Genomic DNA, 24,220 nt, shown 5'->3' on the forward strand with positions numbered 1-24,220 from the left:
ACACACACACAAATCAAACTTTTTTCCAGACAAGCGTATTTTTTACTCAGACAAGTGAATGACCATTTTACTTATCCGAAGGACAGACATGAGCATGCTTGATGTCGAGCCCTAAATTATATTTTAGATTTGAATGCACAATTGTTTTTTAAATAAATAAGAATTCAACACTTTGCATACATCTGTTATTTTGTCTTATTATCTTTATTTAGTAAAGTCTGCTGCCTTTAGTCTCTTCAAGGAAGGTGTACAGTTTATTATTAATTTAACAATAGTATCGTATCGGGTATCGGGTATCGACAGATACATAAAGCCCAGGCATCTGTATCGGTATCGGGACTGAAAAAGTCGGATCGGTGCACCCCTAATTTTAACATGAGCTCAGTGAGATTCTGCTCCTTCTGGAGCCGCTCTAGTGGCCAGTCGAGGAACTGCAGTTTAAGTCACTTCAGGATCGGCTTCAACAGAAACTGGATGAGGTTGCCGTTTGGTAAATACACCAAATTCATTGGCAGACATCACACACACACACACGCACACGCACACGCACGCGCACGCACACACACAGAGCGCACACACACAGAGCGCACACACACACACACACACTGTGTGTGTGGGTACTCACTCTTTTTTCCCCTCTCTTTTAAGAGCATGTGGATGATCAGGAAGGCAAAAGCAGTCAAAGTCACCCTGAAGCTTCTTCCCAAAATGTTCAGCAAACATCGGGAGAACCGCACCGTCTTCAGAAGCGCGTAAGTGTGCCGGGAAGCTTTATCGTTTTCTGATCCCGCCTGCAGATTGCCATAATAAGCATGCATGTTATTTTTATGGTGACGGGGAGTTCAGGGGTCCGTTCTTTGTACCTCAATTCACACATCTGAGATTTGACAGATCCCAGACCTTTTAATCGTGATAACTAGGGCTGCACGATATTGGAAAAAAATTAATTGCGATATTTTTCCCCCCAACGATATATATTGTGATATTGAGAGCCATCAATCCAGGCTAAAGTCAATAATTACCATTCCGTGATATTAATAATTTCACTAATAAGCAAGCTTTATTACAAGAGACAAACAGAAATGTTGGAAAGTATGTGCAAACATGAAACTAAACCTCCAGTAGGTGGCAGCAAGTGACCATCTTAACAAGTGAGTCACTGAGTCGTTCATTCAAACGATTCATTCAAACACTGAATCGTTCAGTAACACACTTGTTGCTGTGAGTGAGACGCGTTACGGGTCTGCTGTGAACGATTTTCACTGCTGAAATAGAATAAAAACACTAAATATTGCATCTAAAATGTAACGTTAAGTGAATGTTAATTAGTTGTTTATGGAGCTGTCATATGAAATCAGTGTCATTTTCAGTTGTGATGGTGTTCAGGAATACGCTCTAGTGTTGTGATTTCTCCTCGAGAGGCTGCACGAGCGTCAACAGCGTGACCTTATTATCGTCAGTTCATTATCGATTATTATCCACTATCGAGCCCCACTTACTCTAAATTAATGCACAAACATTTTGGTGATTCGCTAGTTATTTTTTGTTTTAATCAGGCTCTTGTCCGTCTGGCAAGTAAAATTCTCTTACTCTTGTCCCTTTAAAACACACACATGTGCCGGACAAGCGTTAATGTCGAGCCCTGCTTTGTATTCGTCGTAAAGAGCTTTGTGGTGCCGTTTTAAGTGATCAGACAAATTGGTGGTGTTTTCTTGTTTTGTGGCCACAAGACACTCCATGCAAAGTACCTCTTTTTGTTCAACATCCTCCTTTATGTAGCCGAAATAGTCCCAAAAAGATGATTTCTGGCACAAACCTTTTTTTTCCTCTTCGGATCCTCTTTGTCGCGCATTTTAGCAGTGAATGTTTGGCTGTGAGCGGTGAGCAGTGGCACAGCGAACCAATCACTGTGCAGGCATGAGGAACGGGCATGTCACTCCAGCAACACACTCGCGTTTACTGTGTGCTACCGTTCTCTTAATACACCATAGGCTACTACCCTTAACATCGCATGTTCCGGCGATGTGACTATCGCACACGCGCACATCGCGATGTCGATGTTAAAACAGAATATCGTTCAGCCCTAGTGATAACTAATCTTTGGCTAATTTGGTTTTTCAAACGTATTTGTGGATTGGATTAAAATATCCAGATGAAGTTATCTGAGGGTGCGTTCACACTTGTAGTTCGGTTCGTTTGGTTAGTTTGGTCCGGACCAAAAAACAAAAACAAACATAATAGTCCTGGTCCGCTTAGCGTTCACACGGGCATTTTTAACAGCGAACCTAAAGTTACCGAACCAAAGGCACAGGGAGACGCTCACAACCTGATTGGTCGGTTTAAATGACGTAAGAGCTCGTTTACCGAACATTCAAAACAATGCTGTGTGCGGATTACACGCGCGGGCATTTTATGCGTGTACATATGGCATTATTTTTTACCAGAGAACTCATGAAGAGCTCATGAAATGTTCAAAACATTCAAAACAACGCTGTGTGCTGGATTAAACGCGATCATTTTATGCGTGTAACACATATGGCATTATTTCTTACCAGAGAACTCATGAAGAGCTCATGAAATGTTCAAAACAACGCTGTGTGCTGGATTAAACGCGATCATTTTATGCGTGTACATGTGGCATTATTTTTACCCGCTGAGAACTCATGAAGAGCTCATAAAATGTTCAAAACATTCAAAACAGCAGCAGGATTCCCTCCGTTGTGCAGAACAGAGACGGCCGCTGTCGTCTGCACCTGCTAATAATGGGCAACACAGGAACTTTGATGAGAAGAGCCAGGTATGCTTTTTGTGTGTTTTAGCATTTTCGAAACATGCTCGTCTGACCAAATATTGATGATCGAGGCTCTTCCTCGTTGCTCCACGTTTGCCCTCTAATGTTAAAGTTACTCATTTTGGATACACCGATCTTTCCGCGTCGTCAAATCAGCTGCATTATGCGTCGCATCTTGTGACATTACGTCCGGTTTTTGGTCCGTTTACATGTCTTTGGTCCGTGTTGCGTTCATATATCAATCGAACCGCACCAGAGTTCGTTTGGAAGCGGACCGAGACCCATCTTTTTAGCGGTCTCGGTCCGCTTGTTTGGTGCGCACCAGGGTTCGGGTGGCAGCGTTCACATATGTTCAAATGAACCGCACTAACCGAGCAACCGCACCAGGGTTCGTTTTAATCGAACCAAACATGACAAGTGTGAACGCACCCTGAGATCACTGCTCGTTCTTGTGTTCCCTGAAGAGGGCAGATGATCGATACTCGAAACCACGATCAGCAGCGATTGGCTGGAGGCAAGACAACGTAATGACATCATATAATTAAAAAGGCCAAAAACTTGACAAAGAAAAAAGAAGAAAAACATGAATTCTGGACCTTTATGAGGAAACAAACAAACGACCAAACCAACATAAAAGTTAGATAAATTAAATGTGCACTGTTTTGATGAACATGATTCCCCCAATGAATTTGTACACCCTTTACATTTTAATTTCAATGTCGTAATTTCATTTTTAATTCAATTTGAAGCAGATTTGTTACGTGACAGTTTTAATTAACCCTTAAATGCATACCCTGGGTCGTTAGCGACCCGAGACGTCATTCACTGCCCTGCTCCTCATTCATTTTTTAAAGTTAGACATCAGCAGTCTTAGTATTCCTCAATCAATCCATTTTAAACAATATAACAAGAAAACAATAATAGATTTATAATTGAATGCCTGTTTTTTCTCTAGTATTTGTCAAAATTGTATAGGGTCGCTAACGACCCGAGGTGTGTAGGATTGTACGTATATATATATATATTTTGCACACTGATAAATTAATCTATAATAAGGAAAAAGGGCGCAATTCACCTTTATTCCACAAGGTGGCGATGTCTGCTACGCAATGATGAAGTGACGTTTGACTCATAGTTACCTCTGACAGAAAACGAAACTATAATAATTATAATCTGCAAAACTTGAAATGGCTCAGTGATTTACAGCAGAGAGGAAGTACTAAACACAATCAGATATTAGTGTCGCTGTCTCTGATGATGGATGTGCTCAAGAAGCTGTCAGTGAGCAAAATATTGATTTTGAAGACGTTGAAAATGAGTTTGGAGAATATGCTGGAGATGGCGAATATGAGGCAGATGCTGAATATACTGGTAAACCAGCTCTGACGAGGACAGATGATGATGGTATTAAACATCTGCTCAGACTGAATCCTTCCAAGCTCCAAAAGGGAACGAAATAGGTTTTATTTTATTCTTCTGTAGCTGTTACTCTAATATCAGGAGTTTTATATATTATCACGACAGGTAGAGGTCCATCCATGTTAAATATAGATCTGGGTCGCTAACGACCCGAATATGTAAGAATGTTTGGCGAAACAGTCATGCATTTAAGGGTTAAAGTTTTTTAATGGTCAAGATCAAATTATCTCTTGTGCTGTATCAAGCCATCCCATAATGTCTGTCACACTCACATTAACTGCACAACGTGTGTAAACCTCCAATACAACTATAAAGAAATTATTCCATCACAAATAAATCTCTCAATCAACTGATTGTGTCTATAGTATTATACGCAAATTTTATACAACATTAAAATATTATTTTCAAATAAACTTTTATATTATTATTTAAAATGATTATCGCCCCTGGTTCAGTAATGAACAGTGGCTACTTCAATGAACTAAGAATTGAGAAATCAACTGTCCTTTGAGCTTTTGATATATGAAAGGTCATGGTAATCAGTGTTGGGTTAACTCATTACAAGTAACTTGAGTTACGTAATCAGATTACTTTTTTAAAGTAACTAGTAAAGTAATGCATTACCGTATTTTCCGCACTATAAGGCGCACTTAAAAGCCTTAAATTTTCTCAAAAACCGACAGTGCGCCTTATAATCCGGAGCGCCTTATATATGGATCAAGGCGCTCAGTCAAAATGTTTCAGTATGAAAAACCAATAAAAACGCGCGTCCGCGTCTCTACAGTCACTATTTTAATGAAGGCAACAGCACTACTACGGGGCATGAACATCAATGAATTTCGAGGCGGTCCTTCTTGGTGCTTTCGTTTTATGAAAAGACGTAATCTCTCCATACGCAAACGAACTACCGTCTCGCAGCAACTGCCAAAAGATTACCAAGGCTGGGAGATATTGTTAATATGCGCATCAACGTTTGAACAACGTTACCATTAGGGATGGGACGAAATATCGTTTGACAAAATTTCGCGATACAAAACGTGACGAAACGCATCGAGGTCGAAAAAAATGGATCGCGAAATAAAGATAGATGGCACTGCTGCATGATTTGCGTAGTATATAAATAATTTAGTGTATTGTGTGTGTGTGTGTGTGTGTGTGTGTGTGTGTGTGTATGGGGCAGACATAACAAAACGCAACGCGCATTTTCTGTATGATCTGAGGCATAGTTGGAAAAAGTGAGAGCAGTCAGACGCGATGCAACAGCAAACATTAATAGGGAAAGAAAAGGGTTGACATTAGCATTAATATTCTAAACCAAAAATGCAGTTATTGCCTACATAAGCTACCATATTTTTTGTTTAACTGTTATTAGACTCCAGAAAGAAAAGTGTGTTTTTTCACTGAGCACATTCTCTGCAGTCTGAGCGCGATGCACTGCAGCTCACTCTCTCATGTCTGGGGTAAATCATTAACACCATAACCCCTTACAGAACACGTGTTTTATTGAGCTAAATACAGTACAATCGGCTAAAACTAATGCACAGGTTACTTTCCTGAACAAGCGCGCTCCCGAGTCGTCCGTGTTCTTCACACTGTCCACGTGAATCACGGCCCAGTTCGGCGCGCACACGCAAAATACCGGCAGTTCAACAGGGAATGCGGATCTCTTAAAGGGGCCGCACTATATTCCTACTCGTGTAATATGGACCTCCTCCAGGTATGGTGTGGTTCTGGTGCGCTCACTGGTACACATTAACAATTTTTCATACAAACTTTTCCCTGTTCTGAATTAAACTGCCAGTGTAAAAATTCCCTTTATATTGTTAAAATGAGAGAAATCACTACTTACTCATTATTTTTAAGTTTAGGCTTAAGAGACATGAACAATTTCTTAGATAAACATATCTATGACCTTTGATATGTCTAGTCTTCATGCTGTATTGATTATTATTGAATAAGTATGGTTTCACTAATAATAAATGTACATTTGCATAAAGCATGCATATTTGTCCATACCTATGTTGATTAGAGTATTAAAAACTTAATTTAAACTTAATTTAAGATACATTTACAATTGCTAAAAAGATGCGATTAAATTGTGATTAATCGCGAGTTAACTCATGACAATCATGCAGTTAATCGCTATTCAATATTTTAATCGATTGACATCCCTACAGTGCCCTCCACAATTATTGGCACCCCTGTTTAAGATGTGGTCGCGGACTTCTAAAAATTCTCCTTTTTTTTAAACAACATAGAACCAAAATGCAAAAAAAGAGAAAAATCCTACCTTTAGTTTTAGTACATTACTTTGGTGGTAAAAAAAAGAAAATCACAGATTTGGAAAGACTTTTTTTTTTGATATCGTATCGTGACGTATCGTATCGTAACCCTGGCATATCGAGGTGCATCGTATCGTGAGTTTAAGTGTATCGTCCCATCCCTAGTTACCATGGGAGTGAACGGAGTTGTCAGAACGCTTAATAAAGTTTGACTTAAGCAATATTCGCAGGGGATTAGTATCTGGGATTTCTGGGATTTAGAAATTTCTCCCCCACATCTGAGTTTTGCGTGGCAGTGGCACATTCGCACGTGATAAGCAAACCCTGTAATTTTACTCGATTTTACTGACTTCTCCCGGATATGATGTCAGGACTTGTAGATGTTTTTTCGTTATAGCTGTATGAAATCATAAACAGTCGTATCGATATCGTTTTGATAGTTTTATAGTAATACAAATTATTTCGTTCAGTTAGAGAACACGCTACAATTAAAAACTGAACTGAGCTCAGACCAGTGGCAGGAGTCAGATCTCATTCATCACGAGTGAGAAGTTGACAATATACGGCGGAAGATTGAGTTTCAAAGCTAAATGTAAAAGCGCCCATTTAAGCGAGCTTGTCGTTGTACTGTTCTGTTGTTCTGTTTTTCATTAAGAATAGTATTGATGTTAATATTAAACACACCATTCAAGCAATTTGCTCCCAAATTGGTACTCATTCAAAAGTGAAAGTATAATCCATGCGGGAATTCATAACGGTGCGCATTATGAATGCAGCCTCCATTCTTCGTGAAAGATAAAGATAGAAATGCGCACAGGAAAAAAAAAACTTGCAAAGATGATATCCGATCCGCCCAATCCTGGCCAAATCACAGAGATGCCAATTCGCACGGGACTAATATTATCACAGGACCTCGGTGTTCGGTGAAGTATGGTAGGTCATTTGCGGGGGAATTTTTGCTTTACAGATTGCAGACATGGCCGATTCGCACGGGATTAAGATCACAGTCATTCTCTGCAATTATTACAAATCACCAGAGGTCCCCAGATAATACTAGTCCCGTGCGAATAGTCAGTTTGTCTGACTGTTTTGTTGACATTCCCTTTAGCACAGCTCCATCTAGTGGATGCATAACGCAAACCCAGTCCAACGTTTGACTGCAGTAGTTTCTGTTCTATGCACCTTATAATCCGGTGCGCCCTATATATGAAAACAGTTTTAAAATAGGCCATTCATTGAAGGTGCGCCTTATAATCGGGTGCGCCTTATAGTGCCGAAAATACGGTACTTTAAAAATTTACAACAAAATATCTGCGTTACTTTTTCAAATAAGTAACTCGTTACCTTTTTTTCCCATTTATTGACTGACCGCTCTCTTGTCCCAGTGCTGAGATAAATTGTAAGTGTGGAGTCGTCGTGTGTGAGGCAAGGCAAGTTTATTTGTATAGCACATTTCATACCCAATGGCAATTCAAAGTGCTTTACATAGAAATTAATTAAAATAGTGATAGCATATGCATGAGAAAAAAGAATACAATGTGCACTGCAAACAATACTTTTCTTAGTATTTTTGTCTTGTTTCTAGTCGAAATATAAAAAAATTCTTACATTAAGAAACATTTACTTGAAAAGTTAAAATTGTCTTGTTTTTGGAAAAAAGTAACTCAAAATGAAGAGAGTTTTTGCTTAAAATAAGATAAATAATCTGCCAATGGGGTGAGAAAAATAATCTTGTTTTCTGTTTGAATTAAGATTATTTTTCTCACCCCATTGGCAGATTATTTATCTTATTTTAAGCAAAAACTCTCTTCATTTTGAGTTATTTCCCCCCAAAACAAGACAATTACTTTTGCTTGTCTTGTAAATACTTCTTGTTTTAAGAATTTTTAGATGTTTGGACTAGAAACAAGACAAAAATACTGAGTAAGAAAAGCATTTTTTTAAGTGTATTAGGGGATAAATTGAGCCAGGATCACGCGCCAAACAATGAAATCGAAAACACTTGTCACTTATACGAAATTTGAAGATCCTGTTAGGATCTCTCAGAAAATACATCTCAAAGGGGTGTAAGTTGTACCGCTGGGGTGCTAGAGCTCCTCAAAAATCAAAAATTTCCCCATAGACTTATAATGGGGCGGGTCGTCCCGTCAAAGGCATGCGTTTCTCCTACAATGGTAAATCCCATAGGGATTTTGTATTGAGCATAGCTCAGGTTCACAGAGTCACAGACACAAGTGGGGTGGGCTCAAACTACTCAGACAACCAATCACTATCTCAGGGGATAAATTATATGGGGATATTTTGTATTAGGGGATAAATTGAGCCAGGATCACAGAGATATCCCGGTTTAATCCCTTATCCTAGTTTTGTGCAACAGGCCCCTAGAGATAATCTTAGAATATTTCACAATAACATATCTAAGATTTTTCTAAAAACAAACCTTGACTTTGAATAATGTTCTTCTAAATCATTATAAATAACGGTTTAAAGGGTGGGATAGCCTCCCAAAGGAGAGTATACAGTTATTGTTCTTGGTGTGAGTGTGCCTTGAGGGTACGTTTACAAGACAGTGCTGTACTTAATTTGGGGGGCTATTGCATAAAACTAGGATAAGGGATTAAGCTGAGATATCTTGGTGATCTTATCATCTTTATGCAAAATTTAGAACAACACTGGCGTGTAAACGTATCCTGAAAGCACACTCACACCAAGAGCGATAACGAAAGATAACTGTATATTAGCGGATAAATTGAGCCAGGATCACCAAGATATCCCGGCCTAATCCCTTATCCTAGTTTTCTGCAATAGGCCCCAGGTGCAGTTATGTCAGAGACATGCTTTCACAGTTGGCTGTAGTGTTGCATCGAGCCACATGGTGGCGCTCTTGGTAAGTTCAGCGAGGGCTTCTGTCTCAGCTGATGAATGTCTGAGGGTCTTCTGTTATATAATTTGTGTTTTCAGTGTGACGGCAGAGAGCTGGCAGAACAGATCCTGGACCGCACATAATTACTCTCTGTTCTTCTTAATAGCGTAATTAATGTCATTGAAAAAGGGAGATCGTGACATCACCTCATTCCATATATGGAAGTCGTGTGGCCACTGGGGATTGGCTGATGCTGGTGCAGAGATGCTTGTGATTGGCCAAGAGAGTTCCAGGAACATATTAGCATATACTAATTAGGAATGTTTAGGATAAAAATAGGAACTTTATATTAGGTGGCCTAAACAATGTAACATTGTAAATAATAATTTGATACAATGCACTTATTTGTGTACATACATGTTTTTACATTGTACTTACATTTAAAAATACCTGCATGTAATAACGTTTGTAATTATTTCTGTAGTAACATTTGTAATTACACTTTTGGCACTTCCCTTACACCTAACCCTAACCCTACCCTTAAACTGACCCACACCTGTCCCTAACTCTACCCTTAAACTGACCCACACCTGTCCCTAACCCTACCCTTAAACTGACCCACACCTGTCCCTAACCCTACCCTTAAACTGACCCACACCTGACCCTAACTCTACCCTTAAACTGACCAACACCTGTCCCTAACTCTACCCTTAAACTGACCCACACCTGTCCCTAAGCCTACACTTAAACTGACCCACACCTGTCCCTAACCCTACCCTTAAACTGACTCACACCTGTCCCTAACTCTACCCTTAAACTGACCCACACCTGTCCCTAACTCTACCCTTAAACTGACTCACACCTGTCCCTAACTCTAACCTTAAACTGACCCACACCTGTCCCTAACCCTACCCTTAAACTGACCCACACCTGTCCCTAACTCTACCCTTAAACTGACCCACACCTGTCCCTAACCCTACCCTTAAACTGACCCACACCTGTCCCTAACCCTACCCTTAAACTGACCCACACCTGTCCCTAACTCTACCCTTAAACTGACTCACACCTGTCCCTAACTCTAACCTTAAACTGACCCACACCTGTCCCTAACCCTACCCTTAAACTGACTCACACCTGTCCCTAACTCTACCCTTAAACTGACCCACACCTGTCCCTAACTCTACCCTTAAACTGACCCTCACCTATCCCTAACTCTACCCTTAAACTGACCCACACCTGTCCCTAACTCTACCCTTAAACTGACCCACACCTGTCCCTAACCCTACCCTTAAACTGACCCACACCTGTCCCTAACCCTACCCTTAAACTGACCCACACCTGACCCTAAACCTACCCTTAAACTGACCCACACCTGTCCCTAACTCTACCCTTAAACTGACCCACACCTGTCCCTAACTCTACCCTTAAACTGACCCACACCTGTCCCTAACCCTACACTTAAACTGACCCACACCTGTCCCTAACCCTACCCTTAAACTGACTCACACCTGTCCCTAACTCTACCCTTAAACTGACCCACACCTGTCCCTAACTCTACCCTTAAACTGACTCACACCTGTCCCTAACTCTAACCTTAAACTGACCCACACCTGTCCCTAACCCTACCCTTAAACTGACCCACACCTGTCCCTAACTCTACCCTTAAACTGACCCACACCTGTCCCTAACCCTACCCTTAAACTGACCCACACCTGTCCCTAACCCTACCCTTAAACTGACCCACACCTGTCCCTAACTCTACCCTTAAACTGACTCACACCTGTCCCTAACTCTAACCTTAAACTGACCCACACCTGTCCCTAACCCTACCCTTAAACTGACTCACACCTGTCCCTAACTCTACCCTTAAACTGACCCACACCTGTCCCTAACTCTACCCTTAAACTGACCCTCACCTATCCCTAACTCTACCCTTAAACTGACCCACACCTGTCCCTAACCCTACCCTTAAACTGACCCACACCTGTCCCTAACCCTACCCTTAAACTGACCCACACCTGTCCCTAACCCTACCCTTAAACTGACCCACACCTGACCCTAAACCTACCCTTAAACTGACCCACACCTGTCCCTAACTCTACCCTTAAACTGACCCACACCTGTCCCTAACTCTACCCTTAAACTGACCCACACCTGTCCCTAACTCTACCCTTAAACTGACCCACACCTGTCCCTAACCCTACCCTTAAACTGACCCACACCTGTCCCTAACCCTACCCTTAAACTGACCCACACCTGTCCCTAACTCTACCCTTAAACTGACCCACACCTGTCCCTAACTCTACCCTTAAACTGACCCAAACCTGTCCCTAACTCTACCCTTAAACTGACCCACACCTGTCCCTAACTCTACCCTTAAACTGACCCACACCTGTCCCTAACTCTACCCTTAAACTGACCCACACCTGTCCCTAACCCTACCCTTAAACTGACCCACACCTGACCCTACCTCTACCCTTAAACTGACCCACACCTGTCCCTAACCCTACCCTTAAACTGACCCACACCTGTCCCTAACTCTACCCTTAAACTGACCAACACCTGTCCCTAACTCTACCCTTAAACTGACCAACACCTGTCCCTAACTCTACCCTTAAACTGACCCACACCTGACCCTAACCCTACCCTTAAACTGACCCACACCTGTCCCTAACTCTACCCTTAAACTGACCCACACCTGTCCCTAACTCTACCCTTAAACTGACCCACACCTGACCCTAACTCTACCCTTAAACTGACCCACACCTGTCCCTAACTCTACCCTTAAACTGACCCACACCTGTCCCTAACTCTACCCTTAAACTGACCCACACCTGTCCCTAACCCTACCCTTAAACTGACCCACACCTGTCCCTAACTCTACCCTTAAACTGACCCACACCTGTCCCTAACTCTACCCTTAAACTGACCCACACCTGTCCCTAACTCTACCCTTAAACTGACCCACACCTGACCCTAACTCTACCCTTAAACTGACCCACACCTGTCCCTAACTCTACCCTTAAACTGACCAACACCTGTCCCTAACTCTACCCTTAAACTGACCCACACCTGACCCTAACCCTACCCTTAAACTGACCCACACCTGTCCCTAACTCTACCCTTAAACTGACCCACACCTGTCCCTAACTCTACCCTTAAACTGACCCACACCTGACCCTAACTCTACCCTTAAACTGACCCACACCTGTCCCTAACTCTACCCTTAAACTGACCCACACCTGTCCCTAACTCTACCCTTAAACTGACCCACACCTGTCCCTAACTCTACCCTTAAACTGACCAACACCTGACCCTAACTCTACCCTTAAACTGACCCACACCTGTCCCTAACTCTACCCTTAAACTGACCCACACCTGTCCCTAACCCTACCCTTAAACTGACCCACACCTGTCCCTAACTCTACCCTTAAACTGACCCACACCTGACCCTAACTCTACCCTTAAACTGACCCACACCTGACCCTAACTCTACCCTTAAACTGACCCACACCTGTCCCTAACTCTACCCTTAAACTGACCCACACCTGTCCCTAACTCTACCCTTAAACTGACCCACTCCTGTCCCTAACCCTACCCTTAAACTGACCCACTCCTGTCCCTAACCCTACTCTTAAACTGACCCACTCCTGTCCCTAACCCTACCCTTAAACTGACCCACTCCTGTCCCTAACCCTACCCTTAAACTGACCCACTCCTGTCCCTAACTCTACCCTTAAACTGACCCACACCTGACCCTAACTCTACCCTTAAACTGACCCACACCTGACCCTAACTCTACCCTTAAACTGACCCACACCTGACCCTAACTCTACCCTTAAACTGACCCACACCTGTCCCTAACTCTACCCTTAAACTGACCCACACCTGTCCCTAACCCTACCCTTAAACTGACCCACTCCTGTCCCTAACTCTACCCTTAAACTGACCAACACCTGTCCCTAACCCTACCCTTAAACTGACCCACACCTGTCCCTAACTCTACCCTTAAACTGACCCACTCCTGTCCCTAACTCTACCCTTAAACTGACCAACACCTGTCCCTAACCCTACCCTTAAACTGACCCACTCCTGTCCCTAACTCTACCCTTAAACTGACCCACACCTGTCCCTTACCCTACCCTTAAACTGACCCACACCTGTCCCTAACCCTACCCTTAAACTGACCCACACCAGTCCCTAACCCTACCCTTAAACTGACCCACACCTGTCCCTAACCCTACCCTTAAACTGACCAACACCTGTCCCTAACCCTACCCTTAAACTGACCCACTCCTGTCCCTAACTCTACCCTTAAACTGACCAACACCTGTCCCTAACCCTACCCTTAAACTGACCCACTCCTGTCCCTAACTCTACCCTTAAACTGACCCACACTTGTCCCTAACTCTACCCTTAAACTGACCCACACCTGACCCTACCTCTACCCTTAAACTGACCCACACCTGTCCCTAACTCTACCCTTAAACTGACCAACACCTGTCCCTAACCCTACCCTTAAACTGACCCACTCCTGTCCCTAACTCTACCCTTAAACTGACCCACACCTGTCCCTAACTCTACCCTTAAACTGACCCACACCTGTCCCTAACTCTACCCTTAAACTGACCCACACCTGTCCCTAACTCTACCCTTAAACTGACCCACACCTGTCCCTAACTCTACCCTTAAACTGACCCACACCTGTCCCTAACTCTACCCTTAAACTGACCCACACCTGTCCCTTACCCTACCCTTAAACTGACCCACACCTGTCCCTAACTCTACCCTTAAACTGACCCACACCTGTCCCTAACTCTACCCTTAAACTGACCCACACCTGTCCCTAACTCTACCCTTAAACTGACCCACACCTGTCCCTAACTCTACCCTTAAACTGACCCACACCTGTCCCTTACCCTACCCTTAAACTGACCAACACCTGTCCCTTACCCTACCCTTAAACTGACCCACACCTGTCCCTACCTCCACACCTGTCCCTACCCTTAAACTCGATGCACTTTTATGATGTCAAATGAATCAATATTGAATTAAGATCAGAATCAAATCACAAGCTTATGAAACACCCCCCCCCCAATCCATAATTCCCACTCCAACCTAAACTCAAGAGTTGGCATCCCTCATGTGTATATTTCAGTGCATTAGATGACGTTAAACTCATTCAAAGGCTGGTATGAGCGACAAAAGCAGGACAAATGAAGGAGAGAAATGGGTTTCAGAATGTACCAAGTACACAATATCAGAAGCAGATGTTCAGGGACTGCACATGGTTAGCGACACGCTGCGCTCAGATGTGCCGAGGGACGGGTGTGACGCTGACCATACAGCCAAACTCCAACGACACACATCAGACACTGCGGCATACACGCCTAAAAATGCTCTTCTTATTTAGGATTTTTTTCTTGTTTCCAGTCCAAATATCTAAATATTCTTAAATCAAGATGCATTTACTAGATCAGTAAAATGACATAAGATATTTTTTTTTTATTTTGTTGAAAATAATATCAAAATGAAGAGAGTTTTTGCTTAAAACAGGCAAAATGATCTGCCAATGGGGTGAGAAAAATAATCTTGTTTCTGTTTGGGACGGAATCGAGAAACAAGATTTTTGGGCTGTGTGATATTGAAGAAAAATGCGATATGCAATATCTTGCAATATACGATATTGCAATTAGTGTGTAAAACCTATTTAAATTATATATTTTTTTAAATGTAAAAACTAAGAATGAATTCTCTCTGGGAAAAGAAAGCATCGCTACAGCTTCTGAAAGTGACCAGCAGTGTTTTAGCAAAAAATAATGTCACAAAATGTTTACGTGTGTGCGTCCGTGTGTGTGTCAGACAGTGCAAGACTGCAAGTTATTGTTTTTGCGTTTAATAACTCTTAAACAGCTGGCTCTCCAAATGATCCCATCCCTCCGCGTCTTTTTACACTGCAAAATATGCTTTTCTTACTTTTTGTCTTGTTTCTAGTCCAAACATCTAAAAATTCTTAAAACAAGAAGTATTTACTAGACAAGCAAAAGTAATTGTCTTGTTTTGGGGAAAATACCTCAAAATGAAGAGAGTTTTTGTTTGAAATAAGATAAAATACGATAAATACACAATACCCCCATTTTGGCTTCTCTGCATTGGCTAGCTGTGTGTTTTCGTGTTGATTTTAAAATTATTTTATTTGTTTTTAAGAGCCTGATTGCTCTGGCTCCGCGGTATCTGTCTGACCTTCTTCAGCCTCATGTCCCGTCCCGCTCCCTTAGGTCGGCCTATGCTCATGGTCCCTAAGACAAAGAGAAAGCTAAGAGGTGACCGTGCTTTTTCAGTCGCTGGCCCTTAAATTATGGAATGAGCTGCCACTTCACATCAAGCGGGCTGGCTCACTTCTAGTTTTTAAATCTCATTTTATTTACATTTACATGTTATTGTTACTGCCCTTTTATTGAGTTAACTTCTGGTTATTAAGTTTAAGTTTTGATATGGTTACCTTGAATATTTTTAAAGGTCCTGTTCTTCGCGATTCCATCTTTCAAACTTTAGTTAGTGTGTAATGTTGCTGTTAGAGCATAAATAATACCTGTAAAATTATAAAGCTCAAAGTTCAATGCCAAGCGAGATATTTTATTTAACAGAAGTTCCCTTTCTAAGCCGACAGCGAGCGGCCGGTTTGGACTACAGCGCTGCACTTCCTGCTGTGATGACGTCACTAGAACCGTTTGTTGACTAAAACTCCGCCCACAAGAACACGCAAAATAGGGGGCGTGGTCTCGTTGCTCTCCCGCGTGGAGAAGAGCGCGCATTCAGCGCTTGCATCTCCCCGTTATGGTAAGAGGCGGGACCTTTCCGGGCAAAGTGCGCTAAGCTGCTGTCCAATCACAACACGGGAAGCGCTGGCCCAATCAGAACTCGTTATGTGTTTCTGAAGGAGGGACTTCATAGAACAAGGAAATCATCAGGCCGTTTTTAGGACAGAGGAAACAGCGCTGTACAGATAAGGCAATTGTGTGAAAAAATACTGTGTTTTTTTACACGCGAAACATGAACTCATGTTATATTGCACACTGTAAACATAATCAAAGCTTCGAAAACACGCGAAGAACGGGACCTTTAATGTGTGTTATGTAAATTATTTTGTATATTGCCAATGTACAGCACTTTGGCTAACTTTATTTTTTTTAATTATAAATAAATGAGATTGAGATTAAACATCAAGCAAGTCACAAAAGTAACAAGTAACATAAGTAAGTCTTGTGCCCAGTCTTTTCTCTGTTATTAAAACTTTAAGAATTTAAGAATTGTTTGATATTTAGACTGGAAACATTTCCATAGAGCATTTTTTAATAGTGTGTTGTTTGCTGCGTGAACATGTGTCCTGGATGATGTTTTACGGCCCCGTCTGAGTGTAAATCACTGTAATCCTGATCTGTGTGCTTCCTCAGGAGGGCCGCTGTCAGCTCCTTAACAAGCCACTTAGCAGAATTCGCGAATTCTTTCGGAAATGATAAATGGCGTTAGTTTTGGCATCGCAGGTGGAGTCCTGTGCCGAGAAGACGGCCATCTGTTGGGTTTGCATTCAGGACACAAGGGTTTATCCTGTCCGTGGCCGCCGGTGTGTTTTTCAGAAATGGTCTTCGGTGGTGGCTGAAAGACATGGTCACACACACACGCAGACACACACACACACACACACACACACACACACACACACACACACACACACACACACACACACACACACACACACACACACACACACACACACACACACACACACACACACACACACACACAGCCCCTAAACCTACCCATCACAGGAAACATTCTGCATTTTTACTTTCTCATAAAAACTCCTCCTGTGTGATTTATAAGCCTTTTGAAAAGTGGGGACATGGGTAATGTCCTCATATTTCACCCTCTCCTGTAATACCTGTGTCATACCCATGGCATTATACACATTTGTGTCCTCATATGTCACAAAAACATGCCCACACACACACACACACAAGATCAGTACTAATGCACTGCAAAAAATGCTTTCCTTAATCAGTATTTTTGTCTTGTTTCTAGTCCAAACATCTAAAAATTCTTAAAACAAGAAGTATTTACAAGACAAGCAAAAGTAATTGTCTTGTTTTGGGGAAAAATAACTCAAAATGAAGAGAGTTTTTGCTTAAAATAAGATAAATAATTTGCCAATGGGGTGAGAAAAATAATCTTAATTCAAACAGAAAACAAGATTATTTTTCTCACCCCATTGGCAGATTATTTATCTTTGCATCAAAGACAATTACTTTTGCTTGTCTAGTAAATACTTCTTGTTTTAAGAATTTTTTGATGTTTGGACTAGAAACAAGACAAAAATACTAAGTAAGAAAAGCATTTTTTGCAGTGTGTTAAAATGCGCCCTATCACAAGCTCAAGACTATTCTACATCACTCAACATCGCAATAACTAATCAAATAAGGCTTTGCCGGGACAAGCATTTGTTTTGGTGGATGCCAAAAAAAATTTAATGTAAGAATAGGCCTGTCATGATAGTCAATAAATCAATTAACCGCACGATAAATAAAATTAGCTCAATAATTTTTCCGGCCGCGATAATTTCCATTTGCATGCTTGTTTGTCTTCCTCGTCTTTCTCGCTGACTGTGTGTGCCTCGTCCGTTTGGGGAGGAGTTAATACTCAAAGCGCAGACTGAGGCGTGATGAGACGTCCAATCTCTCTCCAACCAATCGCTCCAGCGGCCGTGCTCAGCTCCTCAACACTCGGTCCTGCTCTGCTTCACTACAGTAACGTTAATAACCAATCGCTCCAGCGGCCGTGCTCAGCTCCTAAACACTCGGTCCTGCTCTGCTTCACTACAGTAACGTTAATAACCAATGGCTCCAGCGGCCGTGCTCAGCTCCTCAACACTCGCTCCTGCTCTGCTTCACTACAGTAACGTTAATAACCAATCGCTCCAGCGGCCGTGCTCAGCTCCTCAACACTCGGTCCTGCTCTGCTTCACTACAGTAACGTTAATAACCAATCGCTCCAGCGGCCGTGCTCAGCTCCTAAACACTCGGTCCTGCTCTGCTTCACTACAGTAACGTTAATAACCAATGGCTCCAGCGGCCGTGCTCAGCTCCTCAACACTCGCTCCTGCTCTGCTTCACTACAGTAACGTTAATAACCAATCGCTCCAGCGGCCGTGCTCAGCTCCTCAACACTCGCTCCTGCTCTGCTTCACTACAGTAACGTTAATAACCAATCGCTCCAGCAGCCGTGCTCAGCTCCTCAACACTCGCTCCTGCTCTGCTTCACTACAGTAACGTTAATAACCAATCGCTCCAGCGGCCGTGCTCAGCTCCACAACACTCGGTCCTGCTCTGCTTCTCTACAGTAACGTTAATAACCAATCGCTCCAGCGGCCGTGCTCAGCTCCACAACACTCGGTCCTGCTCTGCTTCACTACAGTAACGTTAATAACCAATCGCTCCAGCGGCCGTGCTCAGCTCCTCAACACTCGGTCCTGCTCTGCTTTACACTACAGTAACGTTAATAACCAATCCCTCCAGCGGCCGTGCTCAGCTCCTCAACACTCGGTCCTGCTCTGCTTTACACTACAGTAACGTTAATAACCAATCCCTCCAGCGGCTGTGCTCAGCTACTCAACACTCGGTCCTGCTCTGCTTCACTACAGTAACGTTAATAACCAATCGCTCCAGCGGCCACGCTCAGCTCCTCAACACTCGCTCCTGCTCTGCTTTACACTACAGTAACGTTAATAACCAATCCCTCCAGCGGCTGTGCTCAGCTACTCAACACTCGGTCCTGCTCTGCTTTACACTACAGTAACGTTAATAACCAATCCCTCCAGCGGCTGTGCTCAGCTACTCAACATTCGGTCCTGCTCTGCTTCACTACAGTGACGTTAATAACCAATCGCTCCAGCGGCCACGCTCAGCTCCTCAACACTCGCTCCTGCTCTGCTTCACTACAGTAACGTTAATAACCAATCCCTCCAGCGGCTGTGCTCAGCTACTCAACACTCGGTCCTGCTCTGCTTCACTACAGTAACGTTAATAACCAATCGCTCCAGCGGCCACGCTCAGCTCCTCAACACTCGGTCCTGCTCTGCTTCACTACAGTAACGTTAATAACCAATCGCTCCAGCGGCCGTGCTCAGCTCCACAACACTCGGTCCTGCTCTGCTTCACTACAGTAACGTTAATAACCAATCGCTCCAGCGGCCGTGCTCAGCTCCTCAACACTCGCTCCTGCTCTGCTTCACTACAGTAACGTTAATAACCAATCGCTCCGGCGGCCGTGCTCAGCTCCTCAACACTCTGTCCTGCTCTGCTTCTCTACAGTAACGTTAATAACCAATCGCTCCAGCGGCCGTGCTCAGCTCCTCAACACTCGGTCCTGCTCTGCTTCTCTACAGTAACGTTAATAACCAATCGCTCCAGCGGCCGTGCTCAGCTCCTCAACACTCGCTCCTGCTCTGCTTCTCTACAGTAACGTTAATAACCAATCGCTCCAGCGGCCGTGCTCGGCTCCTCAACACTCGGTCCTGCTCTGCTTTACACTACAGTAACGTTAATAACCAATCGCTCCAGCGGCCGTGCTCAGCTCCTCAACACTCAATCCTGCTCTGCTTCACTACAGTAACGTTAATAACCAATCGCTCCAGCGGCCGTGCTCAGCTCCACAACACTCGGTCCTGCTCTGCTTCACTACAGTAACGTTAATAACCAATCGCTCCAGCGGCCGTGCTCAGCTCCTCAACACTCGGTCCTGCTCTGCTTCACTACAGTAACGTTAAAAACCAATCGCTCCAGCAGCCGTGCTCAGCTCCTCAACACTCGGTCCTGCTCTGCTTCACTACAGTAACGTTAATAACCAATCGCTCCAGCAGCCGTGCTCAGCTCCTCAACACTCGGTCCTGCTCTGCTTCACTACAGTAACGTTAATAACCAATCGCTCCAGCGGCCGTGCTCAGCTCCTCAACACTCGCTCCTGCTCTGCTTCACTACAGTAACGTTAATAACCAATCGCTCCAGCGGCCGTGCTCAGCTCCTCAACACTCGCTCCTGCTCTGCTTCACTACAGTAACGTTAATAACCAATCGCTCCAGCGGCCGTGCTCAGCTCCTCAACACTCGCTCCTGCTCTGCTTCACTACAGTAACGTTAATAACCAATCGCTCCAGCGGCCGTGCTCAGCTCCTCAACACTCGCTCCTGCTCTGCTTCACTACAGTAACGTTAATAACCAATCGCTCCAGCAGCCGTGCTCAGCTCCTCAACACTCGGTCCTGCTCTGCTTCACTACAGTAACGTTAATAACCAATCGCTCCAGCGGCCGTGCTCAGCTCCTCAACACTCGCTCCTGCTCTGCTTCACTACAGTAACGTTAATAACCAATCGCTCCAGCAGCCGTGCTCAGCTCCTCAACACTCGCTCCTGCTCTGCTTCACTACAGTAACGTTAATAACCAATCGCTCCAGCGGCCGTGCTCAGCTCCACAACACTCGGTCCTGCTCTGCTTCACTACAGTAACGTTAATAACCAATCGCTCCAGCGGCTGTGCTCAGCTCCTCAACACTCGGTCCTGCTCTGCTTTACACTACAGTAACGTTAATAACCAATCCCTCCAGCGGCTGTGCTCAGCTACTCAACATTCGGTCCTGCTCTGCTTCACTACAGTAACGTTAATAACCAATCGCTCCAGCGGCCACGCTCAGCTCCTCAACACTCGCTCCTGCTCTGCTTCACTACAGTAACGTTAATAACCAATCCCTCCAGCGGCTGTGCTCAGCTACTCAACACTCGGTCCTGCTCTGCTTCACTACAGTAACGTTAATAACCAATCGCTCCAGCGGCCACGCTCAGCTCCTCAACACTCGGTCCTGCTCTGCTTCACTACAGTAACGTTAATAACCAATCGCTCCAGCGGCCGTGCTCAGCTCCACAACACTCGGTCCTGCTCTGCTTCACTACAGTAACGTTAATAACCAATCGCTCCAGCGGCCGTGCTCAGCTCCTCAACACTCGCTCCTGCTCTGCTTCACTACAGTAACGTTAATAACCAATCGCTCCAGCGGCCGTGCTCAGCTCCTCAACACTCGGTCCTGCTCTGCTTCACTACAGTAACGTTAATAACCAATCGCTCCGGCGGCCGTGCTCAGCTCCTCAACACTCGCTCCTGCTCTGCTTCTCTACAGTAACGTTAATAACCAATCGCTCCAGCGGCCGTGCTCAGCTCCTCAACACTCGCTCCTGCTCTGCTTCTCTACAGTAACGTTAATAACCAGTCGCTCCAGCGGCCGTGCTCGGCTCCTCAACACTCGGTCCTGCTCTGCTTTACACTACAGTAACGTTAATAACCAATCCCTCCAGCGGCCGTGCTCAGCTCCTCAACACTCAATCCTGCTCTGCTTCACTACAGTAACGTTAATAACCAATCGCTCCAGCGGCCGTGCTCAGCTCCACAACACTCGGTCCTGCTCTGCTTCACTACAGTAACGTTAATAACCAATCGCTCCAGCGGCCGTGCTCAGCTCCTCAACACTCGGTCCTGCTCTGCTTCACTACAGTAACGTTAATAACCAATCGCTCCAGCAGCCGTGCTCAGCTCCTCAACACTCGGTCCTGCTCTGCTTCACTACAGTAACGTTAATAACCAATCGCTCCAGCAGCCGTGCTCAGCTCCTCAACACTCGGTCCTGCTCTGCTTCACTACAGTAACGTTAATAACCAATCGCTCCAGCGGCCGTGCTCAGCTCCTCAACACTCGCTCCTGCTCTGCTTCACTACAGTAACGTTAATAACCAATCGCTCCAGCGGCCGTGCTCAGCTCCTCAACACTCGCTCCTGCTCTGCTTCACTACAGTAACGTTAATAACCAATCGCTCCAGCGGCCGTGCTCAGCTCCTCAACACTCGCTCCTGCTCTGCTTCACTACAGTAACGTTAATAACCAATCGCTCCAGCGGCCGTGCTCAGCTCCTCAACACTCGCTCCTGCTCTGCTTCACTACAGTAACGTTAATAACCAATCGCTCCAGCGGCCGTGCTCAGCTCCTCAACACTCGGTCCTGCTCTGCTTCACTACAGTAACGTTAATAACCAATCGCTCCAGCGGCCGTGCTCAGCTCCTCAACACTCGGTCCTGCTCTGCTTCACTACAGTAACGTTAATAACCAATCGCTCCAGCGGCCGTGCTCAGCTCCTCAACACTCGGTCCTGCTCTGCTTCACTACAGTAACGTTAATAACCAATCGCTCCAGCGGCCGTGCTCAGCTCCTCAACACTCGGTCCTGCTCTGCTTCACTACAGTAACGTTAATAACCAATCGCTCCAGCGGCCGTGCTCAGCTCCTCAACACTCGGTCCTGCTCTGCTTCACTACAGTAACGTTAATAACCAATCGCTCCAGCGGCCGTGCTCAGCTCCTCAACACTCGGTCCTGCTCTGCTTCACTACAGTAACGTTAATAACCAATCGCTCCAGCGGCCGTGCTCAGCTCCTCAACACTCGGTCCTGCTCTGCTTCACTACAGTAACGTTAATAACCAATCGCTCCAGCGGCCGTGCTCAGCTCCTCAACACTCGGTCCTGCTCTGCTTCACTACAGTAACGTTAATAACCAATCGCTCCAGCGGCCGTGCTCAGCTCCTCAACACTCGCTCCTGCTCTGCTTCACTACAGTAACGTTAATAACCAATCGCTCCAGCGGCCGTGCTCAGCTCCTCAATCAATCAATCAATCAACTTTATTTATATAGCGCTTTTACAATCACGATTGTGTCAAAGCAGCTTCACAGTGTCAAACAGGATAATATTGCGACAAAATTAGATTTGGCTGTACAGTCGTACTGGAGAAAACAGTGATGTTATCAGCTTATTTTAATTTATCATATAGCGACAATGTTGGCAGATCAGTATTATAGTTTATAGAATTAAATAAGACCTAATTCATACATTTTATTTGTATAATAAGTTGAATAACTTTAATCATATTTTTGTGTCCCCAACTGAGCAAGCCAAGCCAAAGGCGACAGTGGCAAGGAACCAAAACTCCATCAGGGCGTGATGGAGAAAAATAAACCTTGGGAGAAACCAGACTCAGTCGGGGTGCCAGTTCTCCTCTGGCCTATTAACACACCGTGTAAGATTATTATTCTGGCAACCTTACAGTTCGGAAATCATATTAGATCGGATTATTCAAAATTTTCAGGGTATCACGGAAGAGACAGATTTATTTAGGATGGGGCGTCGATTACACAAGAGTATGAATACATGAAAGATCGGAATTATTGCGCCGAAGACGGGTTTTGAGCATGTCGTGCCAGTGAGGCAAATTCGGAGGAGACACCATTTGACACGGCTCAGCAGACACTCCAGGATGAGCTGGTCATGTCCAGGCAGGTCCACCATCCGATCCGGACAGGGCCCAGATCCGGGATAAACCTCGGGATAAACAGAGAGACAACATTAGCGTAGATGCCACTCTTTTTATGATGTAACGAGTACATCAGGTGTTATGGGAAGTGTTCCCGGTTCCGGCTGACCTAGTTAATGCAGCCTAACAATCAGTCAGTTGAATTGAATAATGAAAGTTAAAAATGTTCTATGTGTATGCCATAGTAAAGAGATGTGTTTTTAGTCTAGATTTAAACTGACAGTGTGTCTGCTTCCCGAACAATGCTAGGAAGACTATTCCACAATTTAGGAGCTAAATAGGAAAATGATCGACCGCCTGCAGTTGATTTAGATATTCTAGGTATGATCAACTGGCCAGAGTTTTGAGACCGCAATCGACGTGATGGAGTATAATGTGTTAAGAGCTCGCTTAAGTACCGGGGAGCTAA

The 24,220-nt window shown here is 44.2% G+C and overlaps 1 protein-coding gene across 2 annotated transcripts in view; it reads left to right on the forward strand.

The window, feature by feature from the left end:
* The window catches only part of znhit6 (zinc finger HIT-type containing 6), an 84,304-nt gene that overhangs the window by 9,738 nt on the left and 50,346 nt on the right, over positions 1–24,220 (forward strand). For both annotated transcript variants that reach the window (XM_067445398.1, XM_067445399.1), the window contains exon 5: positions 649–752. In XM_067445398.1, the coding sequence (XP_067301499.1) occupies positions 649–752 (104 nt within the window). The remainder of the gene's footprint in view (positions 1–648; positions 753–24,220) is intronic.

This window comes from Pseudorasbora parva, chromosome 6 (assembly GCF_024679245.1).
Source record: "Pseudorasbora parva isolate DD20220531a chromosome 6, ASM2467924v1, whole genome shotgun sequence".
In the NCBI taxonomy this organism is placed as follows: domain Eukaryota; kingdom Metazoa; phylum Chordata; class Actinopteri; order Cypriniformes; family Gobionidae; genus Pseudorasbora; species Pseudorasbora parva.